This window comes from Hevea brasiliensis, chromosome 8 (assembly GCF_030052815.1).
Source record: "Hevea brasiliensis isolate MT/VB/25A 57/8 chromosome 8, ASM3005281v1, whole genome shotgun sequence".
Lineage (NCBI taxonomy): Eukaryota > Viridiplantae > Streptophyta > Magnoliopsida > Malpighiales > Euphorbiaceae > Hevea > Hevea brasiliensis.
In genome coordinates, this window is record NC_079500.1 from 95,776,491 (window position 1) to 95,796,145 (window position 19,655).

The window sequence follows — 19,655 nt, forward strand, 5'->3', positions numbered from 1 at the left end:
TAATTATTTATTTTAAAAAATATATTATTTAATTTTTTTATTTTTAATTAATTAAATTATTTAATCTCTTGTTAATTTTTTTTGTTAGTCAAAGATTTTAATGTCAGTTAAATGATTATTTAATTTTTTTTATTTTAATAAAATTAATTAATTAGTCTATATATTTTAAAAAATATATTAATTAATCTCTGTAATTTAGTTCTATTTACTATTTAGTTCTTGCTATTATTTTTTAACACTCAAACTACTTTGACCCACTTTCTCCTATTTCTGTCTTCTTATATTTCTTTTTCTCTGTACTCACACCCTTATTTCTTTTATTCATTTACTGTTTTTCATGTTTTGATAGAAAACGACATAACTGCATAAAAATATTAATTAGTTCCGTTAAATCTCCAAATAATTAAGCTAATAATCCAGAAAAGTTATTTCTCAATTAAAAAAATCACAAAATTAATGTCCATAGAATTAAATAAAAATACTTGAACAATTTTTTTAAAAAAATGAAAGTTCATATTTTGTCTCAACACACAACAAAATCTCCATTTTCAATTAGGAACATGCTTTTAAAAATATTGAATATTCTTAAATACATAAATTAACTAATTAGTTTCATTAAAATGTAATAATTAAATAGTAAGATTTTCAAAATAAATTGAATAATTAATTAATTTCACTAAAATAGGGAAACTAAACAGTAATTTTATTATATTGACTAACAAAACAATTTGATCAATAAACTAAAGAGTTTAACAAAAATAAAATACAATGACTAAATAATGTAATTTTTTAAAATATAAAATCAAATAATTAATTTTATTAAAATATAAAAATTAAATAATAATTTTCCCTATATAAATTCACCGGAAATGTTGTGAGTGTTAATACATATACATCTATAATAATTTAATTTATTTAATTCGTTAACGTGTAATATTAATTGCTTTGTGTTCATGACTTCAAAACAACAGTCCAATTTATTTTTATTATTAGAAAAATCAGAGCAGCTGGAATCTTCTAACCTGGTATTGGGTCACCATCCTTATGCCATGCGAATAATTATTCGTTTATGTGTAATGTTAATGTATTTAGTAAACACATAAGCTTCTATAACTTCAAAAAAACCATCCAATTTAAATTTATTATTAAAAAAATAATAAACGGAGTGGTTGGAATCTTCTTACCCAGGATTGGGTTACCAACTGTCTGCAAATATTAGTATTCACATAAATGATTTATTTTTGTAAGACTGGTTCTCATTTCAGATTAAATATATTATTATTATTATTAGTGATTCTTGCATACATGCTGGAATTGGGTCAGCCCAAAGAAAGGCTGCAACCATGCATTCTTGAAAGTTAATCCTTCAATGAAAGGAAAAGGATTTTAAGATCCCGTTCCATAATATCAATAATTTTAATGGTTATTAATTATTTAATTAGTAACTATTAGTTATTTTACTAATTGTTAAATATTAATAGTAAGTGGTTAGCTATTTATATTATGATTTAAAATAAAAATATTATATAAAAATAGTTATTGAATTAACCGTTAAATATAAAAATAATAATATCTTCTTGTTGATCTTAATCAAAATATTCCTTTAACCTATAAAAAAGTTAGAGGAAATAACTTTTTATGAACCACTCCTTCAACCTTTAGACATTATTATAAATAGTTAAAACACTAAACATTACTTTAAAAATTATTGCCAAATAAGCCCTACATATAATCAAGTCTTCTGGCTGATTAATGAACAAATAATACAGTCAGTGTTTCTTACATTTCAAATTTATAATTTTATTTGAAAATATAAATTATTTTTTATTTTAAATATTTTATTTTTATGTACAATATAAGTGATTTTATATTATTTATAAACAAATCAATATATGAATAATTATCAAGATAACATTTTTAGAAAAATCAATATTTAAAATTTAAATTTTAAACATTAAAAATTATAATTTTTAACTATTATAATCTTTCACACATGTGTTATACTATTTTCGTCTATTTTTATCTATCGCATTTGAGTTTTACATAATAATTAAAAATATATTCAATAACCTCATTTTTATAAAAATATACCAGTAATTAATTAAATTATCTTTTATTTCACCTAAAAAAATTGTATAAATATTTATTGTATTTAATAGAAAAAAATATTAAAATTTGAAAAAAAAATTAGTTAATACTCTTTGATTTTCCAAAAGCAACAAATAATTTTGAATAAAAAAAATTCAAATGCAATAGATAAAAATAGATGGAGGTAGTATTATCTTACATGTAAAATTATTAATTTAAATCAAAATTCAATTTATGATGGATTCAAGACACATGTAAAATTTATATATTTAATAGGTGAGTCTTATTATATATTTTATATCATGGATTCATGATATATCGAATCTAAACGAAAAACAAATTTTATATATATTTATATATTTCTCTTCTTTTTCCTTGGTGTATGTTGTGCAAGAAATTGAACGAATGATATCAAGGAAAATAACTAGATTGTTTTAAAAATTTTAAATACATGATATTTGCTTTATTGTTTAGATATTTGCTTTATTGTTTAGATTTTTTTTAAAAAAAATTAAAATATAGAGTTTTCATTAAATGGAGATGGAATACAATTTTTATGTATAAAATTTCATATTACTATAATTTTACATAAAAAAAATTAAAATAATTAACTTATACAAAATATAATAGCAATTATCTTGATTTGAATTATCTAATTGTATTGACAAAATATTTGATTTGATCATTCAGTGGGAACACATTCTACTCTATGGTAATATGCTATTGTTCAACTCCGTAATCTTTTTACAAACTCGATTTGGAAATTATCAAATTTTAATGTTCTCATAAAAAAAAATATACACTTCTTATTATTGTATTTCAACCTAAATAATAAAAGCAAAAACCTGACTCCATGATAAAAAAGAAAAAATAGACTCTCACAATGAAAGAAACAATAAATCCTCACAAAAGAGGAAATACCAAATCTTCATAAAAGAGGAAATACTAAATCTTCTCAAAGAAGGTGATAAAACTTAAATTTATTAATAAGAATAGATTGAGAACAAACACATATATATTTCAAAAAGATACAAATCTAGAGATTATTGAAGAAGAAAAAAAAAAAGGAGGGGTAACCCAAAAAGCTCACAGAGGGAAGAAGAAGAGAGAGCAGGAAGTGAGTTTATAGGAGGCGGCGGCTAAGTTTTTTTTTTTTTTTTTTTTACCCTTAATACAACAATCAACCGATAAATTTTCTGTTGTTTGGATAATTTTTAATATAGCTACTAAATCTAATTTAATTTAAAATTTCAAAATATGAACATGATCTTTCATAATTCGTTTACATAATTTTTTTTCCCTTATTGTTTAAGTAGTAAAATTATAGCTACTAAATTTATTGTGAGTAGCTTCTCTATATGTACCTTATTTAAATATAATAAACTTTAGGAATATTAGTATAATAAGAATTATAAATAACTGGTAAATGTTTGATCAAATCCAATTCCAAACAGTATTTAGAATTTCAAAATATAAGTCAAGTTTGTCAAAGAAATAATTTAAAAAAAAATTGGTTAAAAACAATTGTACTATAAAATCCATTCTTATTTACATGAGAATTTTAAAAAATTAGAAGAACTCACAATTGTTATAATTAATTATTCACTTTTTATTTGTGAATGAGAGAGCATTTAATATTAAATTTGTTAATATAAAAATGCATCAATTGGAAAGATTAGCCACAAAGAAAGAGGCAAATTATTGCGTGTTTTGGAGAAATGCGGCCTCTTGACTTATAGCTCATCTACTTAAATTCAAATTACGTTTGTGTTTTATGTGAATATTCAATATATTGTTTTTTAATACATCAAAAGAATTAATATGTTTTTTTATTAATATAAAATTTATTTAAAATTTGTTTAACATTATTATTGGGGCTGAGAATAATACCTTTTTAATTAGAAAATATTAAAAAATGTTAAACTTTTTAATTTTATCAATTTAATTTTTAATTTTTTAAATTAATTTCAATTTTAGCAATTAACTTAATTGAATGATTCAATTAATAAAAATAATTCAAATATTTTTAACAATTATTAATATTAGCTAATTTCTTTTTATCAATTTTAATAACTATTTTTAAATTGATAAAATATTATTTTACTAAATCATATAAATTTTACTTTAATTAATTTTTCATCTCTTCATATATATATATATAAAATTTTATAATGGGATTTCTTTCGGTTATATCATTTATATTTATTCTGTTTTTAAATTATTGAATTTTTTATTTATTAAGTTTTAAATTTGAGATAAAATGGTGAGAAAAATGTGTTAGAAGTATAAGCAGAGAGATAAATTTTAAAAATTAAAATAACCATATTAGATATATTATTTAATTATTAAATTTTTTTATTAATATGAAATTTGATAAAATTAATGAAAATATTAAAATTATTAAAAAAAAATTGGCTAAAATTGAAAATAAGCAAAAATATTTACATTATTTTTATTGATTGATTGATTCAATTATTTTAATAAATTATTGTTAAAATTAAAAGTAATATGAAAGATAGAGATTTATATTAATAAAATTAAAAAGTTTGACTAAAATTAAAAAATATTATAAAGGTTTGAATTTTTTTATCATTTTGTATTATAAAATATTTAAAAATTAAATTTATAAATTTAATTATTAAAATAATAAAATAATTTTTTTCAAATTATTTTTTAACAATATCTAAAATATGTATTTTTTTAAAAGTAATTTTGATTATTAAACCACAATGTTAAACACATGGACTTGTCTTAAAACGGAAAGAATGTAAAATAATAATAATAATAATAATAATTTTAAAAAAAAATGCCGGAAGGACCGTACAGGTGTCCACGGGGACCCGTGCCCCTTTAGCATGTAATGAAAGGCGGTTGCTTCTAATAGCTGATAAGCAAAGCGCGACAGCGAAAATAAACTCTCCACCACAAAAATCTTGAGAATAGCCTGTTCTTGTCATTACAACTTCTACCCTCTTCACTCAACAATGGCTTCCTTACAGAATTCACCTTCACTTTATCACACATTATCTCCCAACTTTGTTCCCAGGGTCCTCCCTCTCTATATATACTTGCATCTCAAAGTTTACTTTATATATATGCTCTTTATGCTTACATGGGTTTAATTTCGTTTGCTGTGCTTACATATAGATAGGACTACAAAGGTATCATAGTTCGTTTCGTTGCTATAGAAGAGGCATTTCGTTTATTGTTCGTGCTGAGCAATGATGGGATCATTCTCAAGGTTTGTTCTATATTTGATTAATTGCCTGATTCTCTAATATCGATAATATCATAATTAATCGTGGGCACTGTTTTAGCATTATTTGATTTCTGCAATTCTGATGGATTACAATATTAAAATTGCTAATCATCTTGATATTTAAAATAACTTAATCACTTATATAATTAATTAAATATGAATTAAATTATAATTATTTAGATTGTGAATTTCAACCGTATAAATCAAAATTAAAAATAAATTAAATTATAATTTATCCAATACTCTTCAAATTTAACAGATTTTATTTGCATTTCCTTTTAGGCAATTCTAATTTTACTTATCAAATTCACTACGAGTGAATTTGTGGAAAATGTTATACTTTGCTGGCAATTTGGTTATGAAATTATGTCAAGGTCATCGGCTTCTTTTTTTTTTTTTTTTTTTTTTTTTTTAATTAAAACCACTGGTGTAGATATGCCTGACGTTTTAATGGGGTTAATTTTGAATAAATTATATTCTAGATGGTGTTTTAGTTTGATAAGGGTTCACTGCAGGTCAACTACACAAGAGAAGAGAAAACTCTCTTTAGCCTAGTTGTTTCACAATTTCTCAAAAGAAGCTTAAGATTTATGCTTTACTGCTGGCTTGTCGCTTACTCGATAAATGGGTGAACAGTATAATGTTAGTAGAAGATAGAAAAGACAATGAAAGATTCCTTCTTAATGCTTATAAACAAGTTGATATCAAGAATAACACAAGTAACTCATACTTGTTGCCTAAGAAGAAAATCATTTCTCAAGAATATTCTTTGAATGCTGTAAATATTTGTAGTAGACATTAAGATTTCATCTCGATGGGAAAATGGATTATCATTATCTAGTTATACTCTTCAATTTCCTTAATGAATTGAAAAAAACTAACTTTTTTGAAACAAAAAGTATATCATTTGCTTCTGTTATTTTTTGTTTAATTTTGATCTACCTTTGCAGTTAGATCCGGGAGACGCCAACTGATAGCTGTCAGTATAATTGCCCCTTGGGTTTCTCTGGTTAACCAAACTTCTTCATCATGTAAGCATTGTTATTCCCTTTGGGTAAAAAAAGGCTTTGTTATTCCACATGTGGGCTTTTCTGCTTTGTTCTGTTTGTAAGTTTAATGAAATCTATGCAGCTAATTTTGCGTTCTAGTTGTATAGAAAGAAATCCATTTCTGATTATGCAATATGTTGGTTTCTTAAATAATGATTCTGATATCCTAAGAGGACATCCTTGATATGGTTCAGTTGCTTTCTTAAATAATGATTCTGATATCCTAAGAGGACATCCTTGATATGGTTCAGTTGCTGCAGAAACTAAAAGGGGATTTCTGTTAGTAACAGACAAGAAGGATGGATACTCATTCCTCTATCCATTTGGGTGGCAGGTATGTATGCTATATCTTCCATTACTTGTTCCTCTTCTCATGCTGATACTAACATACTGGTCTTTGGGATTTTGACAGGAAGTGGTCATTGAAGGTCAAGACAAGGTCTTTAAAGATGTCATTTAGCCACTAGAAAGTGTCAGTGTAAATATGATCCCAACCAACAAACAAGATATTCGAGACTTTGGACCTCCACAACAGGTTCGCCATATATGCTCTTAACACCAGATATATTGTCAGTAAATGAACAGAAAGCGCTTTCCACTTTATGCTTCTGCTTTGGCCTATGATTTTAGTCTTTACATAACTCTAGCTGATAGAAGGTGCTCATATTCATGTCATATTCTTAGGTTGCTGAAACACTGATAAAAAAGGTTTTAGCCCCTCCATTGCAGAAAACGAAACTAATCGACGCATCAGAGGTATAATTTGCTCTTGTTTATTTTAACTCTAATCTATTTTGTGATTTTACAAAGTGGCAGGGCACCATTTGTTTCCAATTAAAAAAAATAGTTGGGGGAATAATCTGTTGTGCCAAGTACTTCAGATTGTTTTCATTGGCTTCCCGTTGCTTTGCATGCTGATCACTTTATGATGGATATCAAGTAGTAAGGTTTTGGATCTGTATTATGTGCTAATTTTGCATAGTGAAACCTATATGCATAAGTGGTAAGGTTTTGGATCTGTATTATGTGCTAATTTTGCATAGTGAAACCTACATGCATAAGTGGATTACAATGATGAAAAGCAGAAGGCATTTGGAATTGCCAAACCATTCCATCAGCAATTTGTTGGGTCTAAAATAACTGCTATCTTTCTTAATCTCATTGACAACCATAAATGATGAAAATCAAATGCTGCTTTTCATTACATGAAGTTAACATTATAAATATAGATCTATCATGGAGAACTGCTTTTGTAAGACATTAATGGCTGCCAAAAATTACTAAATTTCATGAAGCCCCCAATACTTCTAAAAATTAAGAATAACTAAACCATGCAAGGCTGAACTGAATGACATTATGATATAAATAGTTAATGGAGTCAACTGTGGTCAACAGCTACAATTGTTGACTTCGTTAAAATTTGCCCTGTTTCAGTTTTGCATCTGTGCCAGTTCTTGTAGTTATGATGGTAAAAGAATGATTAATTGATTGTATTTTGAGTCTGGTGCAGCGTGATGTTGATGGAAAAGCTTATTACACCTTTGAATTCATTGCTCAGGTGCCAAATTAAACTCGCCATGCTCTTAGTACAATCTCCATCGGCAATGGTATGAAACTAATTCATGGTATTTAAATGTTATTGGGAAATGTATTGTACAATCTTGTTGTGTTCTGCCCCATCATTTAATTGCTGATTTTAAATTTCTTAACAAATTCCTACTCTTTTGGCTTTAGATAGTTATCATGACTTCATAGAAGAGAATTGATTAACCTATGATTTTCATAACAAATCTATAATTGGTCTGTAATATCTCCCTCCATCATTTCCCCTATTGGCTTTAGATAGTTATCATGACTTTATAGAAGAGAATTGATTAACCTATGATTTTCATAACAAATCTATAATTGGTCTGTAATATCTCCCTCCATCATTTCCCCTATTTTTTCTAGCTTTTCTCCCTTGCCCCACACCACCACTACCCCCACCCACAACACCCCCCACACCACCACAGCCCCCACCCACAACCCCCCCCCCCCCCCCCCCCCCCCCCCCCCCCCCCCCCCCCCCAAACCCAATGCTCTCTCTCAAATGCCTTAGTGGACCCAGAATAGCCAATGGAACTTCAGGTGACAAATTAGGAATTTTGAGGCTTGAGATCATCAATGATGACAACTTTCTTCAGTCATTAAATGTCTGCCGTCAGAAGCAGTGCATTTTTATTACCCGTCAGTTCTGGCACTTAAGATCAATGACATGCGGAGTAGGACTAAAATCTCAAGCCTTGCATTTGTTTGTCTCAAGTAATTTACAAAAACAGTGAGTAATGCATCTGTTCCCTGTGAAAATACTCATCCTATAGTACCAATATTTGAGTTAGATGTGTCCTTTAATATCAAATAAGCCCCTACCCAGGGACAGCATGCTGTCATCTCCTTTCCGCTTTTGAGTTGGATCTGGCTTTTTTTGGCAGGTAAATTCTATACACTGACCACAGGGGCCAATCAGAGGAGATGGGACAAAATGAAAGATAAATTGCACACGGTCATTGATTCCTTCAATATTTTCAGTGTTTAACGTGGTTGCTTAATTTCCATTTATCTGATTCAATACAACATTCCAAATGGGAAGCACCATTGTGCATTTTCCAGAGTTTTATGAGTCCTATTCTTATCACCATGTATGCTGCTTCATTTCTTTTCCTTCTTCTGGAGAGATCTGTCTTTTTTAGGAAATAACTTTCCCCTTTGACATTGTAGTGATGTAATTATTATTTTTTCATAGTCAAAATGCGATAAGGTTTGATTTTATCCAATTTTTTTTTAACATATTCTTCTACTTCATTTTCTAACTAATCCAACCTTACTAATACTATCAACTACTTCCAAATTTCATTTTAATATCCATGATGCATCAAAATTCTTAGTCATTTGATCAAATTGGATGGTTTTAGTTATGCACTTTATCTCTTGACTGCCACCAAATCTCATTACTATTTAATACTCAACAGTTATAAAAATAAAATTATGGAAGAGCTGATAAATGTGGTAATGTTGGATTTTCTATAAACAAGTCGAAAAATGGAACATAGCCATGCTTTTTCTATGGAACCCATCAACAAGAGATTGAAAGAAATTGCCAGAATCTATCACATGTGTTGATGATGGACGTTATCCTTGGCTTTGGTTATGATAAATCCATTGATGATTATGTGAATCCATTGATGATTACAAGGTAGTAAGCTGGTTGGAAAAGCACAGATTTTTCGATCCTCGTCCTCTAGAAATCAAAGTTGAGGTATTTAGTCTTAAAACAGGAACTTGGAGAAGGATTCAGATCTTCAAATACGGGATTGAATACCCTCTTGATGGGATCCTTGATGGAGATATAGATCCGATTCTATATAAATATTATAAAGCTAAGTTTAGAAATTGATACTACACGCCCAAAACCGAATCAAATGGTCAACAAAATATCCAACATGGCATAAAGTGTCAACAATCGTTCAGAAAATCAAAATCCAGCTCGAGGCTGCTCAACGTCCTAAATCGAGCAGTCTTGAGCCGAACAAAAGATAATTCGGTCTACACCCAGATCGGATAACAAGTCGATCAAAGAAGCAATGTTATCACTCGCCTAACAAATTGAGCAAAACCTATACCGAGCAATAGTATACCAATCATAAATTAAACCAGATTTTTAAAAGACAATTTTGGGAAGTCAACCTAATCTCCGAGATTATGACAATGACTATTTGCCCTAAAGCCTCAAAATATGAAAAGCAACAGGGGATCTGGACGTGAATACTATCTAAAATTATTACTGAATTTTTCTCTCATTTCTCAATCTATAATTTTCTGACATGAGCATTGGAGCAGTTGGTCTAAAGGACACCGACCTCACATTTTTTTATTTTATAGACTTACATGGCAACATGACTGGTCCTTTGAAGTTCACGGCGACATCAGAAATATGTTAACACAATAATGCCAAGTATTTCTCCTATTATTTTGCCAAGTGACATCTTATATGAAGAGATTATCCCTTTCTGTTCTTAGCACTATTTTCATAGCTTCTCTCAACATCATGCTTTTCCTTTGGTTTTAATTCTGTCTACTTCTTCTCTGTCTCCCTCATGACCACACTTCAGCTACAATGGTTCCTATTCTCTCCTTTAATAATCTTCTTCTCTGTCTCCCTCATTACCACACTTCAGTTACAATGGTTCCTATTCTCTCCTTTAATAATCTTTAGGCCCTTTAACTGTTAAAGTCGTCAAAGTACACATCAATGAGATGCTTAAAGGAGAATGTGCCATTTCTCTGGTGTAAGGAGGGATCCAAAACCAGAGAAATGCCTGGCAAATTACCTAGAAGGAGTAAGTGAAAAAATAAAATTACCAAAAAGGGGCCAAAAGGGGGTGACCTATAAGTTATTTATAAAAAGAGGGTGAAAATCACTAAGGTGGCAGAAATAGAGAGAGAGAGAGACTCTACTATAGGCAGCGTCTAGATGTTAAAAAAGATTAAAAAAATTTTCAAGGACTGAAATGAAAAAAAATTAATTAAAAATGAATTTATTAGCCAGACGCTACTTAGGTTAGCGACTAACTGCTACGAGGACAGACTTATAATTTTGTGGACTAAAATGTAAAAAAAAAAAATAATAATTAATGCGGATAGACAGTAGAATGCTACCCTAAGTAGCAACCAACTGCTACTGCGTATTAGGTGGCAGTAGGCGCTACCCTAGATTGAGTGAACTTTATAGTTTTTATTGGCTTTTAAGAGATTGAACATTGAATCATAAAGAAGTAGGGCCTATTCTCCTCGTGACTATTGTCTGCCTTACATGACAACTTCTACAATAAAATTTTATTTTATTTTATTTTTTAAAATTAATTATATAAAAATATAATAAATTAATAATATTAATAATAAAAATTTAAAATTAAAATTTAAATATTTTAAATATAAGATATATTACAAAAATAAAAAAAATCATTTCAATCTATTTTTTTTAACTTATTATACTTTTAATTATTTTTTTTTTTACTAATTTCAATTTTACAGCATAAAATATCATTTTCACTAATATTTTTTTTTTACATTTTCACTAACCGTAAACTTTTTACCACATTACTAAATTACACATAAAAAATAATACATATATAGATTTTATCTTATTTTCCTAAATCTAACAATACATTGAGAATCATACTACATAATTAAATTTTTATAATAATATGAATTTATTTCATGTTTATTTTAAACACTCCAAAACTATTATATTATTTTTCTTAAAAAATATGTAATATATTGTCCATAAATTTACAAATTACTTTTACCAAAAAATATATTACACAATAAAAATAAAATTATCTCTATATTTTTTTTAACTTATTATACTTTTAATTAACAATAATATATATTGATAAAATTTAAAATATTAAAAGTATAATAAGTTAAAAAAACCATAAATTTACGAATTACTTTTACCAAAAAATATATTACACAATAAAAATAAAATTATCTCTATATTTTTTTAACTTATTATACTTTTAATTAACAATAATATATATTGATAAAATTTAAAATATTAAAAGTATAATAAGTTAAAAAAATATAGAGATAATTTTATTTTATTGTGTAATATATTTTTTGGTAAAAGTAATTCGTAAATTTATTGACAATATATTACATTTTTTTAAGAAAAATAATATAATATTTTTATAGTATTAAATATAAACATTAGATAAATTCATATTATTATAAAAATTTAATTATGTAGTATAATTCTCAATGTATTGTTAGATTTAGGAAAATAGGATAAAATTTATATATATATTATTTTTTACGTTTAATTTAGTAATAGGGTAAAAAGTTTAGGGTTAGTGAAAATGTAAAAAAAAATTATTATTATTATTATTAGTAAAATGATATATTATGCTGTAAAATTAAAATTAGGAAAAGAAATAATTAAAAGTGTAATAAATTAAAAAAATAGATTGAAATGAATTTTTTTATTTTTTAATATATCTTATATCTAAAATATTTAAATTTTAAATTAAATTTAAATTTTAAATTATTATTATTATTATTAATTTATTATATTTTTATATAATTATTTTTTAAAAAATAAAATAAAATAAAATTTTATTGTAGAAATTGTCATGTAAGGCAAACAATAGTTACGAAGAGAATAGACCTCACTTCTTTATGATTGAATGTTCAATCCCTTAAAAGCCAACAAAAACCATAAAGTTCAGTCAACTTAGGGTAACACCAACTGCCATCTGACACGCAACAGCAGTTGGTCGCTACCTAGGATAGCGTTTTGCTATCTTATTAATTCTTTTTTCTTTTACATTTCAGTCCACAAAATTACAAGTCAGTCCTCGTAGCAGTTAGTTGCTATCCTAAATAGCATCCGGCTGATAAATTTGTTTTTAATCATTTTTTTTTATTTCAGTCCTCAAAAATTTTTTTAGTCTTTTTTAACATCTAGGCGCTACTTATAATGGAGTCTACCTCTCTCTTTCTACCAATTTAGCAATTCCCACCCTCTTTTGGTAAATAACTTGTAGATCACCCCTTTTGATAATTTTTTTTTTCACTTGTTCCCTCCAGGTAATTTGCCCGAAATGTTTCGATAAAGACCAAGAAGTCACTTGCTACGTCCGTGGCTTGTAAGCAATCTAATATTTTTGTGTTTTTTTTTCCTTTCAAGTTATGCAGATGATTTGTATTATTAGTTGTTACGAGTTTTAATTATATGTACTTCACAGAATATTGTATCAATTCTAAAATACAGAAATAGACTGCATAAGGTAACATCAAAGTTGGCAAATCTCTTGCCTGCAAGTATAACAGCTGAAAGTGAAAAAGCCCCAGAGCCCTTCACAATCCTGCGTATTGAAGTTATTGGAAATGGATATCCATGTTCGATTTTGATACCAAACCATACGTGATGAAGATGAACCATATGCCATTACTTAATTCCAAATATATATAAATATGGTGAGGATGTTGTATGTGTACGCTAGGTGTCGATACCATATTTTGGCCGATCCCCAGAATTAATAAACTTTGAAACCGATCCCCAGTACTAAGTCTCCCTTTGACAGCTAACCACATTTCCGATCTCTCTTTGCTAGATAACCACATTTTCGATCTCTCCTCACAAGGAATTGAATCAATACTAAGTCCTCACATCAGTCAAAGCCTTACCGGAGTCTGATCGACGTCGGAAGAACTTGAGAAAACGAGAGAATTTTGAAGTTGTGAGCGAGAGACTGAAAATGACATACGGGAGCAATTGGCTAACCCCACCCCTATTTATACTCGTCCGAGCATTTAATGCTCACGATGTTCCAGGCACTGCATCGGTTAGCGGGACTCGCCAGCTGTTCTGACACATCTCACGAATATTCCAAAATGCCATAAGGAGGGACCGGATAGTTAGGGATCGGCTAATTAAAAACGATGTTTGGAAGTAAGGATCGGATAAAGACTGTTCAGTTGGGAACCAGATCGGACAAACACTTCAGAGATCGGAAGCAACAATAATAAAATGATAACTGTCAAAATAAAATTTTATTTCCAAAAGCCAGATTACATCATTTGGGCGATCCCAAGAGATCGGATTACATTTCCAAAAGTCAGATTACATCAATTGGGCGATTTCAAGAGATCGGATTACATTTAAGGACCTGACTACATCAAAAGCCAATCTCTAGCGATCAGCGGAATATCCCATCTAAAGGGCCTATGTCAAAGCCTAGGCTGTGACTGATCCAAAGGATGTGTTCGACCAGAAGACCGGCCGACGACATCGGATAGATGTACAGCTTAGATGGCGGTGACAACGACTCTCATGAGAATGAGAGAGATCGTCACCGGTATTACCGCTCGGAACCGAGCCGCTGTCGGAACACCCAGTGTGGAGGAAAGTCTCTTCCGTCAGGGGTATATATAGGGGAAAATCGGGCATTTATTGCTAAGCAGAAAACGAAGCGGATGCTTCGGGAATCGAGGGGAATTAATGCTTTGACCGGACCGGGCCTGATTAAGGGAAATATTGGAATAATAGAGATCGGAAGAGGGGAGACCAGTATGAAAGATCGGAGAAGGATCATGTTAAGAAGATCGGAAAGGAAGAGAGAGCAGAAAACAAAAAGAATAAGGCGCCTACCGCCGTCGCCATGATCAGAGCCGAGGTAGTTAAAGCGTTGCAGGTAAAATCTCAACCGCACGCCCCAGAATCGCCCGTGACATCGAGTGCGAATATGTCATGACAAACAGTACCTCCCAATCTCCACCGTTGATCCAACTTGTAAGGATGAGCCCAGGGCCCTTGGATCAAAGAAGAAGACGACAAAACCAGCGCCTTTCACTCCTAGCCCTTGGATCGCCCCGGACAAGAGAATTTGGGACCGTTAGATTAAAGGAGGAAAAAGACAAATATTCTGAAGTGGATCTCGGCCGTCTATTCTGATTCTCTTTAATTCTTGAGCTTAGGATTATGTCCTTTGAAATCTTGACCCTCCATCTCCCTCAAGATAGATCCTGACCCTTCAAGGGGAACACCCGGTCCCTATAAATACCTGCATGAAAAACTGTTTAAGGGACGGACAAAAAAAGGCGGAAGTTACTATAGCGGAAGAACTCTGAAATTTAATTCAGATCGTTACTCTGCTTTCATAAGAAGAACTTTTGGAACCAGTTTTCTGAAGTGTTTTCTTAAAAGATTTTGAACACTGAAACTCTCCATTTTCAGCTCGTTCATTATCCCGTAGCGTTCACATTTTTCAGTTCCTTGTTATCTTTATTTTCACTTCCATCGCCCATGCTCAATCTCATTTAAACTCGGGTATAATTCTGACTCGATTGCATTTAGTGAAGCACTCTTTGTTCCAAGGCGAACCTTAGTCTCCCGGCTATCAACTTGCAATCTTATTGCGTTTTGTGATTCTCGGTTAGTTCACTAGAATCGACTCCTTACAGGTCAGTATTCATGTTGCCATTTTATTAAGTTTAGTTCTTGTTTTACGCATTTCCATTCTTCTTTCTTTACGTATGTTATTTTCTTTAAGTTCATATCACGCTAGAAAGATACAGAGAAAGGTTGTGCTCTAGTTTATTTCCGTGTCGATACCTTTGTTAATCTTTATTATTTCTGAGCGTAAGTCATCTAGTTCCAAGCGATACATAAGTGGTTGGATGAGATGTGGGTAACGGCAACTTAAGAGTCCTTTTGAAATAATGAAAGGTCTGAATAATAAGCCTAGAAAATGGTAAAGCTGAGTCACTAGAATGACTCAGTAGGTCATAGGGCAAGACGTCATAATACAGAATAAAACCAAACCCTGGATAACTAAATGGAATAGATCGGCTACCAAAAAATGCTAGTGAGGCGACCATATAGGAAGGTCGGAGGATTCGGTTTGGCATCCCCTGCCCAGTCCTAAGGTACCAATAAGTTAAAGAAGTCTTGCGCAGACCCCCTGACACCTTTGAACGTCAGAACCCTTAGCCTTAGGCCCTCTCGATAGGTAAAATTTAGAGAGATCGAAAAAATCCTTATCCGACTACCATTTAATTAAAAGAGGTCGGAGGAGGGTTCTTATCCGATTCTCAATCTAAAATTTTAACAAATATTTTAAAGGAGATCGGAGGAGAGTTCTTATCCGGTTCTCAAGCTTAAAAATTTTAATAAATATTAGAAGAGATCGGAGGAGAGTTCTTATCCGATTCTCAATCTAAAATTTTAACAAATATTTTAAAGGAGATCGGAAGAGAGTTCTTATCCGATTCTCAAGCTTAAAAATTTTAATAAATATTAAAAGAGATCGGAGGAGGGTTCTTATCCGGTTCTCAAGCTTAAAAATTTTAATAAATATTAAAAGAGATCGGAGGAGAGTTCTTATCCGGTTCTCAAGCTTAAAAAATTTAAATAAATATTAAAAGAGATCGGAGGAGAGTTCTCATCCGATTCTCAATCCAAAAATTTTAATAAATATTAAAAGAGATCGGAGGAGAGTTCTTATCCGGTTCTCAAGCTTAAAAAATTTTAATAAATATTAAAAGAGATCGGAGGAGAGTTCTCATCCGATTCTCAATCCAAAAATTTTAATAAATATTAAAAGAGATCGGAGGAGAGTTCTTATCCGGTTCTCAACCTAAAATTTAAATGAATATTAAAAGAGATCGGAGGAGAGTTCTTATCCGGTTCTCAATCTAAAATTTAAATAAATATTTAAAAGAGATCGGAGGAGAGTTCTCATCCAATTTCAAAATTTGGATTCTAATAAAATAGCCCTTCAAACAAAACTAACATACAATAGTAACTCACTAAGGTTGTCTCATTTACTTATGTATCTGGGTAATCCAAATTAGTGAAAAATCAAATATTCCTTTTGTCAAAAGGATTAACATTTCCATTCAAGTCCTCCTAACTAATTTATAAAGAGTGCGAAGTTAAATCTACTTACCCTAATTAAGGGACGAGGTGGGGTGCCTAACACCTTCCCCACCCGTTTACAGACCCCGAACTTAGAATCTCTGTTTTGAAGTGGTTTTATTTCAATTTATCTTCACAAATGGTTTTCTTTAGTTTCCCTCAAAACTAAAGTGGCGACTCCTCATTCTTTTCCACTTCGGTGAGGGTTCGTTCAGGCGACCGCAAAACACCTTGCGACAGCTTGGCGACTCCGCTGGGGAAGTGTTTCAACTCAACCCCGGTCTAGAGGTCCAAAAATAGATTTAATTTTTCAATCAAATTATAGTTAGGTGGGCTCACCCGGTAATATTTTATGTGTTAATTTTTGTTTATTCCTACTAACTGTTCCGCTTGTTTTGCTTGTTTTACTCCTTACAGTGCTCTTCGTTTGAAAAAAAAAGGAAAAAAGAAAAATGGGAAAAATAAAATCCCCCTGAATTGGGAAGAGGTAAAGATGTCCCTTCACACACTGAACACTCACACGATGTCCTCACACACTTCAGCCCTATACCCGGGCTTTCTTACCCTTTTAGGAAAGTAGGAGGGGGTCATGTAGCGGTACCCGTGGGTTCTACCCCGTTAGTATCCATGAAGGCTTCTGCTCAAATTGAAACTCGTTCTATTTACTATGATATCCGTGGAATTTTCCCGACAATATCATGGGGATAGAATGAGGCTCTACTGTTTACAGTAGGGGCAATTTGGGAACCTGTGGCTCTTAGAAAACTAGATCCTGAGGTAAACTATCACGATAGCTGAAAGCCGTAGTAAGCTACCTTATAAGATAGAACTATCCAATTAGGTAGCACTCATCTGGTATCAGGAGTCTCCCTATCCTAGGACAAAAGGGGCATACTTACTCTTACCCTATTCTGTTTATTTTATTTTGTTCTTATTTTTAAGGGTAATCTTGAATCATATTGTTAAGAAAACCTACACATTTTCCTACTTTGATAAATGTGTAGGTACCACTCTGCCAACAATATAATATAAGATTACCTGAATTTATCCTGCTAACGAGTTTTTCCGCAGGCATCACCAAACCAAAAGTCTGTAAAAAGGATAGGCATCATTTTTATCATGGCATCCTCGAGTCAGTCGGTAGAAGAAGTTCAGAATGCTAAACTTTGGTCCAAATCAGCTCATACTCCAGTACCCCCGCAAAATGATGTTTCCAAGGCACATGCCAGCTTACTACCTTCATTGGATCTGAATAAAATTGAGGTCAGAATGAACAGCCTCGAGGGTCTGTCTAATGGTTGGAGGTCGCTTCCCGATCAGGTCAAGGCATGATTTGAGAAGAAGTACGGGAGGATTGCAACCCTAATGCGAGTCAAGGTCCAAATCCCGGCTTTAAAGGCCATGCTGTCGGTTTGGAGTCCTAAGTACGGAGTATTCTCTTTCAATGATATTGATACAGTTCCCACTATGGAAGAATATCAGACATTACCAGAGATTCCTTACCTGACGCAAAATCGGATCTACCTTCATCTCGAGCATAGGCAGGCTTGGAAACGATTGGCACATATAATGGGTACTTCCCCAGAAGAAGTAAAGTCAAAAGAAACTGTCAAAGGAAACACGCATGGTTGGTATTAGACACATCTCAAGAAGTGGTTAGATCAATACATCCAAGAGAAACAGTGGGATCGAGCTTCAGTGACACTCGCCTTGGGAATCTATGGCCTGATTTTGTTCCCGGGACCGTCGGGAATCATAACCTGCAGCACGGTGGAAGTATTCTGGGCAGTAGAAAAGCAGGAGGTCAATCCGATACCGGCAATTCTTGCGGAGACCTTATTAACCCTTACCTACTATAGACAACAGGGCAAAGGGTCCATTAAGTGTTGTTCTCAATTGTTGTACCTCTGGATTATTAGTCACATGTGTCCTGTGGAGACTAAAGGATTGACTTGGTACCTTAACCAGCCTCCCATCGAGAAGATGACCCGGTTGGTAATCAGTCCGAAGAATGAACAGCAGTGGCGGGAACGGATTTTGAGTTTCAATAGCCATGATTATCGTTGAGGAAATCAGCGTGCCAAAGCCAATCGGTTTTGATCAAGACGGAGGTAATCGACAAGATCCCTAATCGGAGTGACCGGATACACAAGTTACACTCCGGCATTGGTAATGAGGCAGTTTGGCTCAACACAGTCCAGAATTAACATTGGAAAATACCACCAAGGTCATTTCTACCATGAGCTCAAAGAAGAGGAAGGGTTGAAAATGGCTCGCAGATCTTGGGAAAACATCTCTCTGATGGAAAGGTCGCCTAAAGGTCCAAGTGCCACACGCGATTATCTTGAATGGAGGGCTGACAGGGACCGAGAACACTCAACTGCAGAATTCGAAGACAGCGACCCTCGCCGAAACGTCCTATTAGAAGAAGCTGATAATCGTCTGGCTGACTCACTACAAAAGGCAAATACCGAGAACTCACAATTGCAAGAACAAATAAAACAGTTGGAGGACCAACAACAGAACCTTAAAAGAAAGGTGAGAAGACTCAGGGAAGAGGCAAGGACCAAAAAGATAGGGTTCGAAGAGCAAGAGGAACGATGGGAAAAGGAAAAAGACTCTCTCCAAGCTGTGGTAAAAGAAGTAGAAATACAAAATAGTAAGCTTCAGGAAAAAATGAAATACCAAGAAATACTCGTTGAAGAGTATGAACAAGAAAACAAAAAGAAGAAGCTCGAATTGAAAGAACAGGCACTACTCATCAACGATATCTTGAAAGAATGTGCTAAGGAAAGGAAGG

At 31.5% G+C, this 19,655-nt stretch overlaps 1 protein-coding gene across 1 annotated transcript; it reads left to right on the forward strand.

Moving 5' to 3' along the window:
* Window positions 1–4,956: 4,956 nt before the first annotated feature.
* Window positions 4,957–9,217, forward strand: LOC110643059 (psbP-like protein 1, chloroplastic). Its single transcript, XM_021795283.2, is given in 8 exon segments — window positions 4,957–5,135; window positions 5,236–5,329; window positions 6,298–6,378; window positions 6,648–6,730; window positions 6,809–6,931; window positions 7,081–7,152; window positions 7,907–8,003; window positions 8,868–9,217. Coding segments are annotated over 8 exon segments (717 nt in total). The 5' UTR covers window positions 4,957–5,072; the 3' UTR covers window positions 8,972–9,217.
* The last annotated feature ends 10,438 nt before the right edge of the window (window positions 9,218–19,655 follow it).